At 47.0% G+C, this 16,583-nt stretch overlaps 2 protein-coding genes across 3 annotated transcripts; one reads left to right on the forward strand and one right to left on the reverse strand.

Moving 5' to 3' along the window:
• Positions 1-1,725: 1,725 nt before the first annotated feature.
• Positions 1,726-3,382, reverse strand: map1lc3cl (microtubule-associated protein 1 light chain 3 gamma, like). Its single transcript, XM_049029218.1, has 4 exons — positions 3,228-3,382; positions 2,908-2,963; positions 2,588-2,694; positions 1,726-2,191 (listed from the first exon to the last, which is right to left on the reverse strand). The coding sequence occupies exons 1-4, from the start codon at positions 3,283-3,285 to the stop codon at positions 2,005-2,007; spliced, it is 408 nt and encodes a 135-aa protein (XP_048885175.1). The 5' UTR covers positions 3,286-3,382; the 3' UTR covers positions 1,726-2,004.
• A 2,062-nt stretch (positions 3,383-5,444) lies between these two features.
• si:ch211-168f7.5 (uncharacterized) lies at positions 5,445-16,475 on the forward strand. Of its 2 annotated transcripts, none has more exons than XM_049029193.1 (4): positions 5,445-6,136; positions 12,719-12,881; positions 13,140-13,373; positions 13,563-16,475. In XM_049029193.1, exons 1-4 carry the CDS (start codon positions 5,894-5,896, stop codon positions 15,884-15,886), a joined length of 2,964 nt encoding a protein of 987 aa, XP_048885150.1. In that variant the 5' UTR covers positions 5,445-5,893; the 3' UTR covers positions 15,887-16,475. The 2 variants fall into 2 exon arrangements, with proteins under 2 accessions (XP_048885150.1, XP_048885151.1); XM_049029194.1 differs by lacking the exon at positions 5,445-6,136 and adding an exon at positions 6,151-11,414.
• The last annotated feature ends 108 nt before the right edge of the window (positions 16,476-16,583 follow it).

A 16,583-nucleotide genomic window follows, 5' to 3' on the forward strand; every position in this document is an offset into this window, starting at 1 on the left:
TTTTTTACCTTATGGGAACCAGTTTCCTGGTCCTGGTCCCCATAAAGGAAAACTCTATTTTATAAAAATCCGTGACCGCAATGAAAAAACTAAAAATGCAAAAACTCTTGTATTTTGGTTGATTACTTATGGTTATCGTTTGGGCTTGGTAGGGGTTAAGGTTGTCATCGTTAGCATTAGCATTTTTCCTATAGAAATGAATGAGCGGTCCCCAAAAAGATATGATTACACTACTGTGTGTGTGTAAGGAGCTGGCTGATTTGCATGTCTTCTTGCAGCTGCCATTTCATTGGCTTTCCAGAATGTCTTCGATCATGTGATTTGTAGACTTTTAACCATGGTCCAGTGACAGCCAGGTCCGAGGGAACCTCAATATTTCCAGGTGATAAAGTGTAAAGAAAAGGCCCTGCATGTGCGATAAATGATCCAGTCAATGACCATATAAATGTAGGCTGCTGCACATATACATATAACTGAAAATTTACGTATCCCATAGTACATTTACTCCTCATATATCCATAACCATAGCTGTACTGACTATAAAATGTAGCAAATCTTTACTGTTTTTCTGTGAATAGGATATGAAGTCAGTTTATAGATCATTGATGCTTTGGCCTGTTTTGCCGAGAGTAGTCCAGGGGCACCTATGTTACAATATGTTACAAATGTTACAATAAATTCCATTAAGTAACAGGAAATTTTATCCTAAAGCAGGTTGGTTGGAGTGGTGCCCCCAGAGGTCAAAAGTGGACCATAGATGGACTTTTCAAGAAGACGACCCTAAATGTATATCAAAATCAAATACTATGGGCAATTTAGAGGGGCCAAATCGCCAAACTGTAAGGATGTTTCACAATATGCATACCTGACCGCACTTCTGCTCTCATGGACCCGTTTTACATCATCCACCATTGTTGGAGACCAGTTCCAACACTAAGAGGAGAAGTACAGAGGATGGTAAAAATCCCTGGATGCTGTTAATGCACAGCATCAGTTGCATCCTCTACGAGAACAATCCTATGAATCATTGCTTCCCAAGTTCCTTCTTAAGAGGCAAGTCATCAAGACCGCTCTTGCCAAGACCTTTGTGCTCTTACTATTGAGAAATGCTCTAAGTCTTTGGACTGCAGAACATGGCACTTGGGGAAACCCATACAATGAGGAGAGAGCATGTAAAGTCCATATAGAGGGCAAAGCTGGGATTTAAACCCACAGCCCTGGAGGTATGAGTCAAATAAGGCTTATATAGGGTGCATGTATACAGAATACCGGCCATACACCTACTCATATACTACGGTCGATTTACATGCACCAATTAGCCTAGCTACATGTCTTTAGACTAAAACCCAGAGTACTTGCAGGGAACCTGCATGACATGGGGGGAAAGAGGCAACTCCACCCCCAAAAAGTGGAGGTAGGGCCTGCAGATCTGACCAATACCCTTTCAGGCACCGTGTACAGAGTACCTGGATTATATATTCTGATTTCCATCAGTAGGGTGCCATACTACGATGACTCTGCTGATTTAATAACGAGCAGTTTAATGGCTACTCCTGTCGTTTCACTTTTCTTATTTTTCTGTGTGATGATGCGTGGAATTCTATAGTTACACTCTCTTGAAAACGGCCCTTGAAAGATATTAAGGACAACAAAAACAGGTTCTTAAAAGGTCAAAATATTTATTTGCATTTTTAAATACCTATAAATATGACATCTGGCTGGACAGCAATACGATGAGTGCCCAAAACTTTATAATGTACAGAAAAAACCTTTATAATTACTGAGGAATGGCTGACTGAACCAGAGCCAGAGTGAAGTTGGATTTCTGCATGCAGTTTAACAGGATTCAGGCACAGTGTCCTGCAGACCACGTGAGCCGTCCACACATCGTCCTCGTCTGCGTAGCATTTAGGAACACAGCCCTGTTGGCGACTCAGAGCGGCGGGACAGATCCACATCACATGTTTACTCCCTGTGCTTGAGGCTGGATCATTTCATAAAGTGTCAGCAGGGAGGCGCCGATGCTGCCCCTCCTCCGAACATGTCCTGGGACGCGTAGGTTAAGTAGAGGAAGCCGTCGGGGTCCCTGTACTGGGTGTAGATCTCCCCCATGCTGGCAGACATGCAGGACATGCTGTGGTCTGACACCATCAGGTACAGAGTCTGTGTGGGCCCTAGGTCTACTTTACTCCTGTAGGAAAAGGAGATTAGATTAGGTCGAGTACCTGAGAAGCCTGCTAAGGACTACTGATCTACAGTCACCACCCAGCACCTATAAAATAAAACAAAACATTATTTATTTTTAAAAGATGTTCATAACTCTGCAACTCGTTTGCAATAAAATGCATAAAATAAATATCTGAATTCTGAGGCACCATTTTTATAACTCTAAACGAGAGGAACATGAGCACGGAATTGTTAATCAAAAGAGGGAACAAACAGATGTTATTAGCCAACCAAGTGATGAGGATGAAAATGCTTAAATAGATGAAGTGAAAGATGAGGCAACAGAGATGTGTAACTCACATTAAGGGAAATCGCTGGCACGTGCATTGACATGCATGTTACAGGAGCGCAGTTGCCGTACCTGAGCAAACTGAGGAACTGACCCATGGTGAGTTCAAATGGAACAAGAAATTTGGTTTTATCCAGCAGTGGAAGGTGCTTCTCACGAACATACCGCTCCACAATAACCTGAATGGAGAACACGAAAGTGCACAATTACATACCGCAAAATAAATACGCATAAAAATAAATTACAACTCCGTTTACTTGTTGCATGCGTATTTTTTTATGTTGCGCATTTTAAGATTATACCCAATGTATAGTAAATAAGCAAGATGAATCAATAAGCTGTAGATTGGCAATAAATGACAGAAAGAAGGAAAATGAATTAAGTAAACGTACGGGTAATTTGTTTGGGAATTTGGAGCGAATACTGCACACCTCATCCTTTCTTGTAGCTAAAAGAAACACCAAAATCTTAATTAAAGGAAATGTTAATTAAATTCAGTTAAATTAATATAATGCCCATTAAGTTATCCTCATAAAGGCAGTTATTTGTGCCTGTCACCACATCAACGCCGCTGATGAGCTCTACATCAAGCGCATTATTACAGAGTCAGCTGCAGGTCACGTAAGCATCGTACAACGCAGACCGTGGTCGGGGACGCGAGCAGTGTCCGCATTCGGCAAACAGACATCGCTGGTTTGAAGTGGACACTTACCGAGGCATTTCCTCTGTTTGAAGGGTTTCACTTCTTGTGACTTCTCGAAGGGAGCCATGTTTACTTGCGGTAAAGTGTCAGAATCAATGAAGTGATACAGTATGACTAGCCTTTGGAAGGGGGGCGAAACAGTGTTTCCCCGTTGGTGACTTGGCGCTCCTTCGGGTGGAAGTCTGAAGTTGTACGGCTCCCATTTATAGGGCAGCCTTTTTGGGGAGGTGGGGGTGTGAAAATAAGGAGGCCCGAGTCAGCGTGCCTGTAAAATCAAGACCGTCGTTAGGTGAAAAATAAGTATACATAAATTCCTAATTAATCACATTATATCATTTTCAGAAATACGAGTTATTAATGGACATCACACTTAAGATAGAATGATCGCAGGTCAGAATATTGAGACTTTAAAACATATAACATCAACCATGTTATTGAACATCACCTCTTTAATGATCATTATGATTTTTTGAGGATTGTGCCAAAGTAAAATCATTAAATCATTATAAAAGTCTAATGAAACATGATGCCGGATGAAAGTGAATATTTCAGGATCAATTTTTTAAAATTCAGTCTCTCACGTGGTTTGGGGTAGCTTTGCGGTAGGCCTGCGTTGTCGTAGTGTTGTTCATTAGGAAACACTACCGCGGAAATAAAAAAAAAATTAACCAAATGACCTCTGGTTAATGACTGTTAGTGTGTATTTCTGAAAAGTGTAATTAGTTCCTCTTCTAATTTAATTGTTCTTCATTTTACTTTCAGAAGAGAGCATCACTTAAGACTCGATATACTTTACACCAGGGGTGCTGGACAGGCATGGATACCCTGTTAGATTCGGGGGCCCAACATTTTACAGAGGGCCCCAAATTCCTCTCTGAAGTGGGGAAGGAGGTGACATTTTGTCAGGGGGGCCAGAAGCTAACCCCCTGCTTTACACATTACTAATACTTAATACGTGTCAAGATAACAATCCTCTCTTTACATTGTATGCTTGAGTTTGTGAAGCGGATGAGAAAAAAATGAATGGAGGGTTTTCAATTATAGGCTACTTCTTTAATAACAGCAGGAAATACATTCACTTCTTCATAACATCGCAGAGTTATAACGGCCGACCTAGGAGTTTTCTCCTGGAGCGCCCCCTGGTGGGTCACAACGGTTCATGCGACATTAAAAATACTGCATCATTTTAGCAGTCTCGTGCCTTAAATTGCATGTTGCCCGTCCTGTACCTGCTGTGATAAACACCGGCTCCCCGTGACCCCGACAAGGATATGCGGGGTGAGACTGGGGAGGGGGGGGTGTATCACTTATGTAAGTAGCTCTGGCTAAGGTTGTCTGCCAAATTCCGTAAATGTATCAGAAAGGACCTTCCAGTGATTTTGGTTCTCATAGTAACGTGACAGTTTCATCACAATCATATAAAATCATGTAACTGAATAACTTACAGGAACCCCATTTTTATCGAGAAATTTAAACATTTAACTTTACTTATTTACATTCTAATAAATTAATAGCTTGCTGTTGCTCACGTTTAGATTCTGATTTAACCTGCTAGTCTTTTAAAGTTTGGTATAAGATATGAATTTTCATTTATCTGTATCAGAAAATTGGCATGAGTCTTTTAACCAACCACAAGCTACAAAGTAAAATAATAAAATACCTTTTCACAAATAACTCCAGGTACTAATTCAGATCAGTAGGATTAATCGCTTTACGTTGACGGCATTACGCAATATTTTCAGAGATACTGAAAAGCTATTTATGTAGTTTCGTGTGTCCCTCCGCTGTCCATTTCTTGTAATAAAGCTTCTTTGTGTCCTGGGAGTGTGCTCTCAGATAATGAGTGTGTAATGCTGATAGGCACTGGCTATCGTCACTGCTCCTTGGTGATCAAAGCCAGGTTTTATTGGGTTTAGGGGGAGGGGGGTCGGTGTAAAATGGCACGAGGTGGACAGGTGTCCTGCGTGATGAGGGAATAGCCGACGGTCTCAAAAGTCATCAGTCAACTGCAGCACTAACACTGTTCCCCACATATTTAAATTCTATAATGGTAATTCATGCTCTTATGAGTTGCAAGCAAACTTTATATTTCTTTGCACGTTTATTATGGGTTTAAGTCTAAAATTGTCCTATGTCAAATAAACCTTTCACAGCCAATCACAGCGGCCAGCAGCGCTGCTGCCCCTCCCCTAATACACTCCTTTCCCCCGAAATGTGTAACGTCGCGACTCGCTTTGTTATCTGGATCCTGGCAGTGGAAGCGCAGAACTGCAGGAAGCAGAGGCTAACCATGCTGTTTCGGTGGGGGGGAATACAAGAAATCTGGCTATATATCAATGGCAGTGCTGACCGATACTGAAGAGAGAAGATCGGCAGAATAAAGATCGTGCTAATAACTCTTTATTGTTTCAGAAAAAAACAAGTGGTGGTTTGCTTCGGAGCTCCAGTGTGCAGAAAGTTAGCCGGCAGGCTATTCCGATGGAGTGTTAATACAGGGATAGCTTGCGCGTCCAGCTACCACCAGGCAATTTGGGTTAAACGTACGGACCGCAGCCGCCGTGGCTGAGGTGTAATATGCTTCATGGGGTGATGTTTTACTGGAGCCAATCCATCGCACTTGCGTTCCCGTAAACCGGGCTTTAGTGGTGCACCTTCAACCCGGACATTGGTTCGTAATGGCCGGTCGCCGTGGCTGCGTGACCTCGCTGTGGTCCGGCAGCGAACGGGTCCGGATCGGAGAGCGACTGAAGGCGAGCTTGGCCGGCATCGTGGAGCTGGACCTCCTCCGGTGCCGGCACTGGGAGATGGTGGAGGCAGTGCTCGGTCGGAGAGCGGCTGCCGGCACGTCCGGCTCCGGGCGGCGAGGACCAGGCGAGGCTGTGGCCGCCGATGGCGTGTCAAGTTCCCGCAGGCAACAGGTCAGTGAGAGGATGCATCGGAATAATGATGGCGTGCGGTGTCCGCTAATGGAACATGTGGACGTGCTCAGTGAGATCCGTAAACGGTGACTGGGTATACAGATTAATGACTGAAGGCTGCCAACTGTACGCATTTTATATGAATTAGATAGACGCAGAGCCGTGCAGCAGTGCAATGGCAACGTGAATACCAAATAGATTTCAACCCGATGGGCATAAACCCAATGTAATACGACTGACGTGATACCTGCTACTAGTAAGCGACAGTCCGCTTGGTGATTAGTTCAGATCCATTAAGTATTTTCCAATGCATGAAGCAGAACAGATCGCTCGTCGTATCTCAACACCCGTTTTCTGTATTATTCCAGCGCTTGATTCAATCAAACAAGTGAAAAGGGAGCCAGAAAAAAGCCGATTCACAGCAATTCATACCCAGTGGGGGTACCCAGGGTAGCATACGATGCGGCACATCATCTTTTACAGGGATGCGCGCATCCACAAGCGGAATAATGCTGTTTTTCATTTGATTTTATTGCACACCGCGAGATTTCAAAATGTATTTCATTATATGGCACACGAAACATATTGTTGGGTAATGGAATTTCGGAAAAAATAAAGGAGTCTGGTGTTCCTTGATGATGGATATATAGTGTATTGTGTAAAATGTATCAGTTGCATTCCTTCCTATAATTTATATGGCTTTTGAAGAATCGGGGTGTTTGTTCAGGCTTCCAGCAGACGTGCTGCAGTGTTTTTACACGTGTGACTCCAGCTGACACTTCTTCAACTGTTTTGATGACAGTGAAGTTACGGGACACCTTGGTTTATAGTGATTTATTACCGATGCAGGCCTTTTGTGTTTTGGATGATTTTGAATCCTGTTCATTCAAGCAGACGTAATTTCATAATCCCGAAGATCTCTAAACTAGTTCTATTTTATACCAGGTTATATAACACACATTTTGTGAAATACGGCTTATTGGTCCCATGTTGAGCCTATAGGCCTGTGCAGTGGAATGTGACCGTTCATCGATCTTGTAACACTTTTAATGGGGATAGTCTATAAGACTATAAGAAGTACCATGACATAGCCTTACAGAAATCCGATATTTGAACCGCGTTACGTGGCCGACACCCTGGGTAAACACGCTGTTCATGTTAAAATTGTACATCGGTAAGATTTTTCAAAGCAGTTGCGGAATGTCAAAACTTTGCATTCAAAGGCAGATTCCGAAATCCCATGGCGCATAGCGCAGGTACCTATGTCATGGGATATTTTCAGTGGGGGTGGTATGTGTAGTGCTATCGTAAATCAGTCAGTGTTGTAACGACACACGTCCCCATTAGTAAAATCACTAAAGTACCCTTTGTTGTCCCTTTGGTATCAGCGCTGTTGATAGCTGTTCGCAGCTGGAGGAGCTGAGGTCCACGTGGCGCTGCAAACTCCCATCGTCTGGTGCTGCATTGCCATAAAACTAAAAAAAAAAGCCAAATGTTGGTCCTAGAGTAAATTCCATGCACTTAATCCCTAGACCTCCAACGCAGCTTTCTTAATTTTGGTTCCTTTGTGCAATACGCATGTGCTCTGAATTGCTTCAGAAATAGCCTACCGCCAAACGGACTGTCCTTGAAAAGCTGTAAGAAGTGTGGCTATTGATTCTCTCTTTTAAAGGTGGAGGCCAGGTGGAATATGTGTATGTGTCATAAGATGGCAGTATAAAAAGCAGGAGCTAAAAAAGTCTCTGTATGTTTATGGATTTTTTTAACGCCTTTATCAGGGTACCTCTAGTCTCAGCACTTCGCCGCAGTTATATAACGAAACCAGGCAACTTTACGCCGACGCCGTGCGGATTTGCCTGAGATCCAGTTACACAACAAGCGGAGGAAACGGGGAAGGACGTCACTTAGCGAGTGGAGAGTCCCCAGGGTAACCGGCCGCCTCGGGGCTCCACCCCTGCCTACATGAATGAAGCTGCCATGCTCATGAGTTACAGCCGCACATTACCACCCCTGTCGATATTGAATTATATCTCTGAGATTTTGTATTTCTACCTTTCTTGTGCCTGATATGCAGGTGTAAATGACGAGTATCAGCGGTAAGGTGATGTACAGCAGCCGTTTCGCCACAAATCACTGAGTTGGGAGGTTAGACGGGTAATAACTCATCATATAAAAATAATGGGGCAAGACCAACCAACAGCGGATTATCTACCTGAAGAACTGAATTGATGTAACTGCATATAAATTATGATTTCTAATGCGAGCCACAACCTTATAAATGTTGGCAATGGCAGTTTGTAAAATGAGATTCATAAAGGGTACGAATGTAGGCCTATAATGAAATACATAAATCCATGCATTACCAGATTTTTATGAAGTCGATTATAATTTAAATAAACTATTCATTGTTAAAAGGGGATAGCGAACCTGTCCGTACATGGACAAACGTGCCTGGCTAAATGTTTTCATCGAGAAAAATAAAAAAACTAAGCTACGTTTTTAAATACCATGTCTAATAAAAAGGCTATTAATGTTCGTCAGAATTCAGAATGATTTAACTGGCCTTGGTGCTACATGTAAGTCCAGAACATTAGTCTTATTCACAAACAAAACAAGCTGCAAGTTAAATTAACCAAAATAACTCAACCACTGACAGTTATCCATTTTTAAAAACTATTAACCTAATGGCACATTTTAGAAATCACTACATCTCACTCTCTCATACACACTCATTCTCTTGCTCTCTCACTCACTCATACACACACTCATTCTCTCTCTCATTAATACACACACTCATTCTCTCTCACTCATACACACACACACACTCATTCTCACACTTACTTTCTCTCTCACACACACATATACACATTCACTCACACACACACTCACTCAGTCACTCTTCTTTCTCGTACATCTCCATGTGCTCACGTTTCACACTCCCTGTCCCTAAACACTGTGTATGATTAAACTGCTTTACCAAAACAGTGTTTTTCTCTGCTGAAATGCAGCCCAGGTTAAGACATGTTTTGCCCACTGGTGCTTTGAACTGCGTTTTAAAACTTGCCTACAAAGCAGCTTTAGATCGTGAACCATCCGTATTCATGCAGTGACACTATTTGCAATATTTTTTGCCGGAGATAACAGGTACATCCCTGTTCACATACCTTCTCCAGTGTACGGATGGCAGTAGCTGCTTAATTCTGGAGCACTTGCTGACAATATGCCCGTGAGGTGATAAATAATCCGGGCAGCACCACATACCACGTGTTCCCTGTTTTGCACGGTACTGAGCAGATTGATTAATGCTATTGTGCAATACTGCAAGGCACGCATTTAGCATTTGCGTTGTATATTAGTAGTTTTAAGTATATTATAATCGGGGTGGCGGAGTCGTTAGCGCTGTTACGTCACACCAGGGTTTGATTCTCCACAACGGGTCCATGTGTGTGGAGTTTGTATATTGTTATTGCAGGAAAATGGACAGATGGAAGTGCATTATAATTAGTGGCTGATTCCGGTTTACACTGCATCCACATTTAGACCCCTGTGGCACGTTAATACCACATGTATGTATTTAGGCTTATGCCTGCTGCATATGATTATTCACAAACAAAGGCATTAGCTACATACTTAACTGTTCTCTCAAAAGGGCTATATGAGGATGGTCATAGAACCAAATAGAACATTAAGCTGGGAGGCTAGTGTTTATATTCTGTGTAAATGCCACGATAATCACGCAGATAGTGCCGTGTTATACATTTCAAACACATCTACCACACAACACGGGACTGGACCATGTGATTGGGAGAAAATGTTTTGCCCATTGGCATCAGTTTCTGTCGTCGCCTGTTTTGGACAATCTTTCATTGCCAAATGGCACTGAGTTCCCAGAGAGATGTCATTGCATTATTTAGAGCCTGGTGGCTCCCTGACTGTAAGTGTGATGTATTTCTAATTGGGGTGTAACTGCTCTGGGAAGCTGCTAAATAAGCATCTGTCGGCAGTTTTTGTCGATTTGTCCGGTTTTGTGTGGGACCTGCCTGTTTGAGTTTGGTGCCTTTGTTTAACGTTCTTTCCCGAGTTATTCCTCACAGCTATTTACTACATCGGAACTGCAGAGGCTAGTGAACCCTGGGCTGTTCTTTTTACACTCTTTGTTGTTGTTATTTTAAACAGAATCGAAGCATATCTGAAACGGAAAACAAGCTGAGAAATGCAAGAGGCTGTGAATATCGGCACTGTCATAAAAAAGGGTACAGGCCTGGTACAGATGTGTGCCCCAATGGTAGAATCAATGTTTGTACCATTGGGATACATTAATAATGTTAATGTACCCCTAGCATGTGTGAGTGAATGGTGTGTGAGTGAATGGTGTGTGAGTGTGCCCTGCGATGGGCTGGACCCCCATCCTGGGTTGTTCTCTGCCTCATGCCCATTGCTTCCGGGATGGGCTCCGGTATAGGCGACCCAGTAGGATAAGCGGTTTGGAAAATGGATGGATAGATGTACCCCTAATGGGCAAAAATGTTGCAGAGTCCATTTGTGTACCTTAAAAGGTACATTTACCTAAAGCTGGGTGCAACTGGGAGACCCTTGGGGGGGGTGTGTCAAGCAATGTGACAAGCAATAGTCTCAAAGGTACAAATTAGTACTTTTTTCTGACAAGCTGTATCATAACATTCTAGCTTAAAGAAGTTTGGATGGAGATCTAAGCTCCTTAATACTCCTACTATAATTTGCATCTTTGCATAGACACCTGGAGTAATGCATGAAGTTTCTCCTTAGTTTTGATGACATCCTCAAGTCCTGAAAGCTTTTTGTTGAGTTGTATAACCTAGTTCTGATTATAAATGAGTATATTTAAAATAAAGATTCAGTGATGTTTTAAAAGAGGTGCAGGTTTTTCGATGACTTACAGCTTGTTTATTTGAACAGTGTGACACCTGCAATTTAAAAACGTGACCAATCAGGTTTCCCTTGTCATATGAGCATTTGAAATGGATGCAAACATAATATGTGGAGCTGCAATGTAGTGAGTCAAACGGAGCTGACTGTGAAGTGTAAAGCTCACGGAAACAGTCAGCCGAAGTACATTTGGTGTTTACTGGCTGCTCCAAATGAGTAATCCTGCCTTTGCCTGCAAGCAGGAAGTCACGAAGCAGCTCCTGACAGTTGGTGAATTCAGTTTGTTCTCTTGTCTAAAACTTTACTTATTTAGCTCAGATCGATTGGCTCTCAATTGCACATTTCATGAACTGTTCATCGTTGTGGTTTTTAGGTTGGTATCCGTGACTTCGTACCAATGGGTTTATTTATGACGAAAATAGAGTACGTGGGGTGGGAGAAGGATTGAACAGCTGCAGCCGTTTTAGGGGAAAGCGGCACAATAATCGTTCATTACGGTTTCGGAGTTTTGGGCGTAGTGTTGCAGTCACCCATTCGGAGACCGGTCCCAGCTTGAAAGAGGTACTTAAAACATCTTGCTGCTTGTTCGTGTTGGAGCTAACAGCACATCCATCAACATGTCTGTTCCAAAAGCTTCTTCTCTAATACTTACTAAATCTATTTTTTGAGATATGAATTACTGTGTTTGTCTGAGGAATGCCTGCAAGGTACTTTTAGTCATATTCGTTTTCAGCACGTAAACAAATTCAGATCAACACAAGACACTCAAACCTCGGCAGTAACACACAGGTACGCAACTGGAACACATTACATATAATGAAATGAAGCATAATGAATGTTTTATCGCAGGAATGCGGCCCGCGTTACGTAACTGGGTGGAGTGGCTGCGGTGACGGATGTGTGTGTGCGTGCGCACTGCTCAGCGCGTTTGTGTGTCCGCGCCTGGGAGCGCGCGCTCTGTGGAGTGTACTTTTGGTACATCTCTCCGTGCAGAATTTGGCGTGTGGGCGACAAGTGAAAGAGAGTGACTGCTGATCAGTGGGGGAGGAAGACGGTGGAGTCAGGGGTCTTTGACTTGCTTTTCTTCCTGCTGTTTCTCCGGCCAGAACCTCCCCTCCCCCAGCAGCACTCTCTCCTACCCCCATCCTCCAGTGTCTGCATCTTCCATCTGGTATGAAAGGGGGAGGAGGGGGATAAAGCTCTAACAGGTGGAGCGGAGATAGTTAAACCCCCCCCCCCATCTCCTCTGGTCCCCTCCTGCCCTTCTTTCCCTTTAATTGTGCCACTTATTTTTTTTCTCCCTTCAGTCCTGTCTGCTTAAACCCCCCCCTCCTTTGAATGGCATGAGTCACCTGTGTTGTCCCTCATTACTGTGGACGGATGCAGGCTGCACAGAATGAGGCTGGATTTCTGCTGATTGAAGCTTTCGAGGACACCTTGGGTGACGATGCGGACGGACGTCGGAGCACACAGCTAAATCGGCTCCCGAGGAACTTCGTTACTCATACACTCATGATATGTTTTGCATATGTATCTGTATATCGATGAGTCACCTGCCCGTTTTGGAGACTGTTACATCATGGATACCAAGGCAACTAAGAACTGCAGAAATCGGTGCTATGACGACTCTGGACTGCAACAGCTGAAGCGTTTTTTTTCCCGTTTGTCATTCTCCAGGGCACTTCTCCCTTGAAGCCAGTACTCCCCTACCTCGATGGGATGGGGGCCAGTGCGGACTGGTCAGCTTTGTCCTGGGATTTGCCATCTGAGCCACTCTCCACCCCAACCCCCGACTCCTCATGTGCTAACCCGCTGGAATGTGACTCCAGGCCCAGTTCAGGTAGCAGGCAGTCCGTTGGGGCTGGGTTCTGTGCCCGGTTTGGCCTGAGAGCCCGTAGCATGCTGTCAGATGCAGGGACACTAAGTCGCAGTAAAGCATGCCTTTAGACACCCTCTCCAGTTGATGAGTGACTCACTGTGCAACAAAAGTTCTAACTCTTCTTTCTCTCTCTCCTCCCTTTGCGTTCTTAACCTTTTGTCTGCCCCTCTCCCTGCCCCCGATGCTACTCTGCCATTCCCTCCCTCCCTCTCTCTGTAGGTTTCTACTCGGTCAGCGGGAGCTCCCTGTCCGACTCCTGCTGCTCCGTGTGCAGTGACGGTGCCCAGGGGGCAGTAGGCACATGTGTGGGCAGTAGGGGGGGCTGCTGCCCCTGGGACTGTCGACCTCATTCTGCAGACCACAGTGCCTCCCAGTGGCAGGATGCTAAAAAGCCCCCCAGTCAGAGCACACAGGCAGTGTTGGAAAAGGGAGAAAGGAGGCCATTCTCTACAGGCAAGAGCATTGATATTTTTCCAGTTCAGATAATTAGCCGACAATTTTCTCTATGAATATTTTAATGGAGTGATTGAGGCAATTGACACAAAACTGTAGACTAAAGAAGTCTAACTCATACTGACCTATGGTGGACAGCGAAATAATACCACAGCTGAGCTCTTTTCTCTTCTCCCCTCCCTGACACAGGTGATTTGGAAATCAGCGGCCTCCTGTTCCTCTCTGATTTCTGTTCAGCTCTGGGAGAGGACCCATCCCAGTCCATCCCCGGTGCTTCTTTACTCTCCCGACTCCAGTTGGACCCGAAATTCTGCTCCGACTTGGTTTCCAGGAAAACCAAAGAGGTATACCCCTACCCTAGTCCCCTACATGCTGTGGCCCTCCAGAGTCCCCTCTTCACCTCCTGCCAGGACCCCCCAGCGCCTGCACCAACCCCGGACCCCTGCCCTGATTTGACCTCCGACGACCAATCCCGACCGGAAGCTCCTGTCCAACTGCGAAACCCAGCGCCTCCCAACATGGCCCGACTCGACCAGTACATATCCAAGCTGGTTCTCCGGTACCACTCCAAGTCCGTGGTAGAGCCCGTCTCCAGGCTGGGCTCTCGGAAGTGGCACACGGGGCCCAGCCGCGGCTCCAGCCAATCGCTGGCCTCCTTTGACAGCCACAGCGCCGCCGGTGTCACGCAGCGGCGATCCCTGTTCGGTAACTCCGGTGGAAGCAGCTGCCGGAACTCCATCAATCTGGGCAACCTGCCGTCGTTGAACGGGGACGGAGTGAACCTGAACCTCCACCTCAACCTCAACCTGAACCTCAATCCTAATTTGAACGTAAACACCACCCTCGACATAGATTCCAACGACAGGAAGGGATCGACCAGCTCTTGTGACCATCTGGGCAACGACACCCCTACCCCAACGCCCTCGCCATCTTCCTCGTTCTCCGCATCCGCCTGGAGGGGCAGGAAGAGGATCTCGACATGTCCCCAGACGGTGAACCATCGAGGCTCGCTGGAGATTGCGGGGCGCGGCTTCGGCACGCAGGGCTTTTCGCGTTCACTGGACTGGAGCGGCATCACTCAGGAGGAGGCGGCAGCGAGTCAAGCCCGCATCTGTGAGAGCTCGCCCAAGATCTGCGCAGACTCCGAGCGGGTCTGTGAGATCGCCCGTGTGTCGGGCCTTCCCCGTTCCGTGGTGGCTGGGCTCCTGGAGGAGGGGGTGGAGCTGGACGCTGACTGCTTCAGGAGCGACGAGCAGGAGGAGGCCTGCCCGGCACCCGCCGCTACCTCCCGGTCCCCCATCTCGATCCCGGCGCCCTTTTTGCACCCTGCTCTGCCGCAGGATGTGCCAAAGTCCCAGCCTGAGCAGCCCAGCACTTGGTGGGGCCCCCAGCTTCAGTATCACTCTGCCTCTGTACCCGAGATGCAGCCAGCTGCCCAGGCAGCCCCACCGTGCCTCCCAGAAAGCCGTCCCCCCCAGGAAGTCAGAGCCCTTGGCCTGGTCCCCGCAACCCACTCCCCGTCTCACTTTGATTGCCACCCATCAGCCCTCGCTCCCCAGAGATCTCCCTCCCCTCGCAGTTCCCCCTGTGAGGCCCCGCCCCCTGAGCGGCGGGCCCCGCCGCAGCCACGTGCCCTCTTCGTCCCGCCCCCTCTCTCTGTGTTCCAGCGCAGCTCCCCGACGCAGTCGTCGCTGCCCCGCCTGCGTGCCGCTGGCCCCCCGCCTGAGGGAGACCTGCGTCCTCGGGGCGGCTCCCTGAGGCAGGAGGCTGGCTGGTGCTCAGGAGGTGGGGCTTGGAGGGGGGGCGACGGCGAGCGGCTTTACCGGGGTAAGCATGCTTCTCGAGAGCTGGTGAGGGCGTCGACGGTCACCGGCTTTGTGCGCAGGGAGGGCTTCGGCCGGTGGGACGAGGCGGGGGAGGATGCGGCCGCCAAAAGGGGCGCCAGCTTCCGGAAGAGACTGGAAGGACTGTTCGGGGGAAGGGAGAAGGAGAGGTGGAGGGGCAGCGAGATGGATCGTGGGAGGCGGAAGGCGCAGATTGAGGAGCCCCCCAGCGCTAAGAAGGCGGGGGAGACCCTGGGGCAGGCGAACTCCGGCCTCCCGCTGGCCGGGTCCCTCTTCCGCTGCGGCTCCCAGGGCTTCCTGGAAGCGCGGCCTCAGCGGCGTGATGCCCGGGAGCGCCGGCAGCAATGGGTGTCGTCCCTGGAGATTGCCCGCGCCGGGCTGGGTCACAGCGCTGTGGGCCTGAGCCTGGAGCAGAGCAGGCCGCTGGCTGTGGCCGGCGGAGGCGAAGACGAGCGGCTCTCCTCCACGGCCAGCCTCTTCCACCTGTCCCGTTCCCAGAGTCCCGAGGGCAGCTGCCCGTCGCTGTCACCCCTCTCCTCCCCGTCGCTGTCGCCCCCGCCCCCACCCCCCCCGCGGCTCACACGTTCCCGCTCCTTCCGGGACCTCGGCCGCAAGGTGTTTGGCTCGGTGAAGCCGTTCACTTTTAAGACTCAGAGTTTGAGGAAGTGAGGCAGACTCTGATCACAGCACAATGACGTGCGGGGCAGTGCATTCCTGCACCACTGGTCGGATCATTCCGGTGTATCAGACTCCGGTTGCAGCCTTGTGATGATATGGAAACCGCGGCCAGCTCAGCATCCACACCGTGCCGCCTTCCATTGTCTCTCGGCTGGACTATTGCATGGAGATGGGTGTGTGTGCGCGCGCGTGTGTGTGTGTATGCGTGCTCTCTGCAGTGGGGTGTGTCTCTTTGCCTTTCTATAGCCATGTACTTTGCCCTTTACATACAATACCTGTATTCAGTGACAAATCTATTGTGGGGTGAAGTAAACAAAAGCTATTGCCACTAAAGAAAGTTAGATGTACTGCCTGTTCAGAATTATTTTAAAACAACAGCCTGGAAATACTTTTCATCTGTGATTCTGAACCTTACAGCATATTTACGATTTCGGTAAATGTTTCAATTGCCAAATGTGTTACGGATCATTGTATTAATGTATCTGTAAACATTTAGTCCACTTATGATGTAGCTTAGTTATGGCTTTTTTTCTGTTAAGTGTAATATGAAAAATATGATTAAAATGACATTTTTGCCTCAGTCACAGATCTTGCTGTTCTTCAACCTGGCACTGATACAGTAGCTGGAAAAGGATTCAGTTAGAAGGCATCTCTGAGTGAGTGTGTCAGGAACCAACCATTTGCTGCA

The sequence above is a fragment of the Brienomyrus brachyistius genome, chromosome 10 (genome assembly GCF_023856365.1).
Source record: "Brienomyrus brachyistius isolate T26 chromosome 10, BBRACH_0.4, whole genome shotgun sequence".
In the NCBI taxonomy this organism is placed as follows: Eukaryota; Metazoa; Chordata; class Actinopteri; order Osteoglossiformes; family Mormyridae; genus Brienomyrus; species Brienomyrus brachyistius.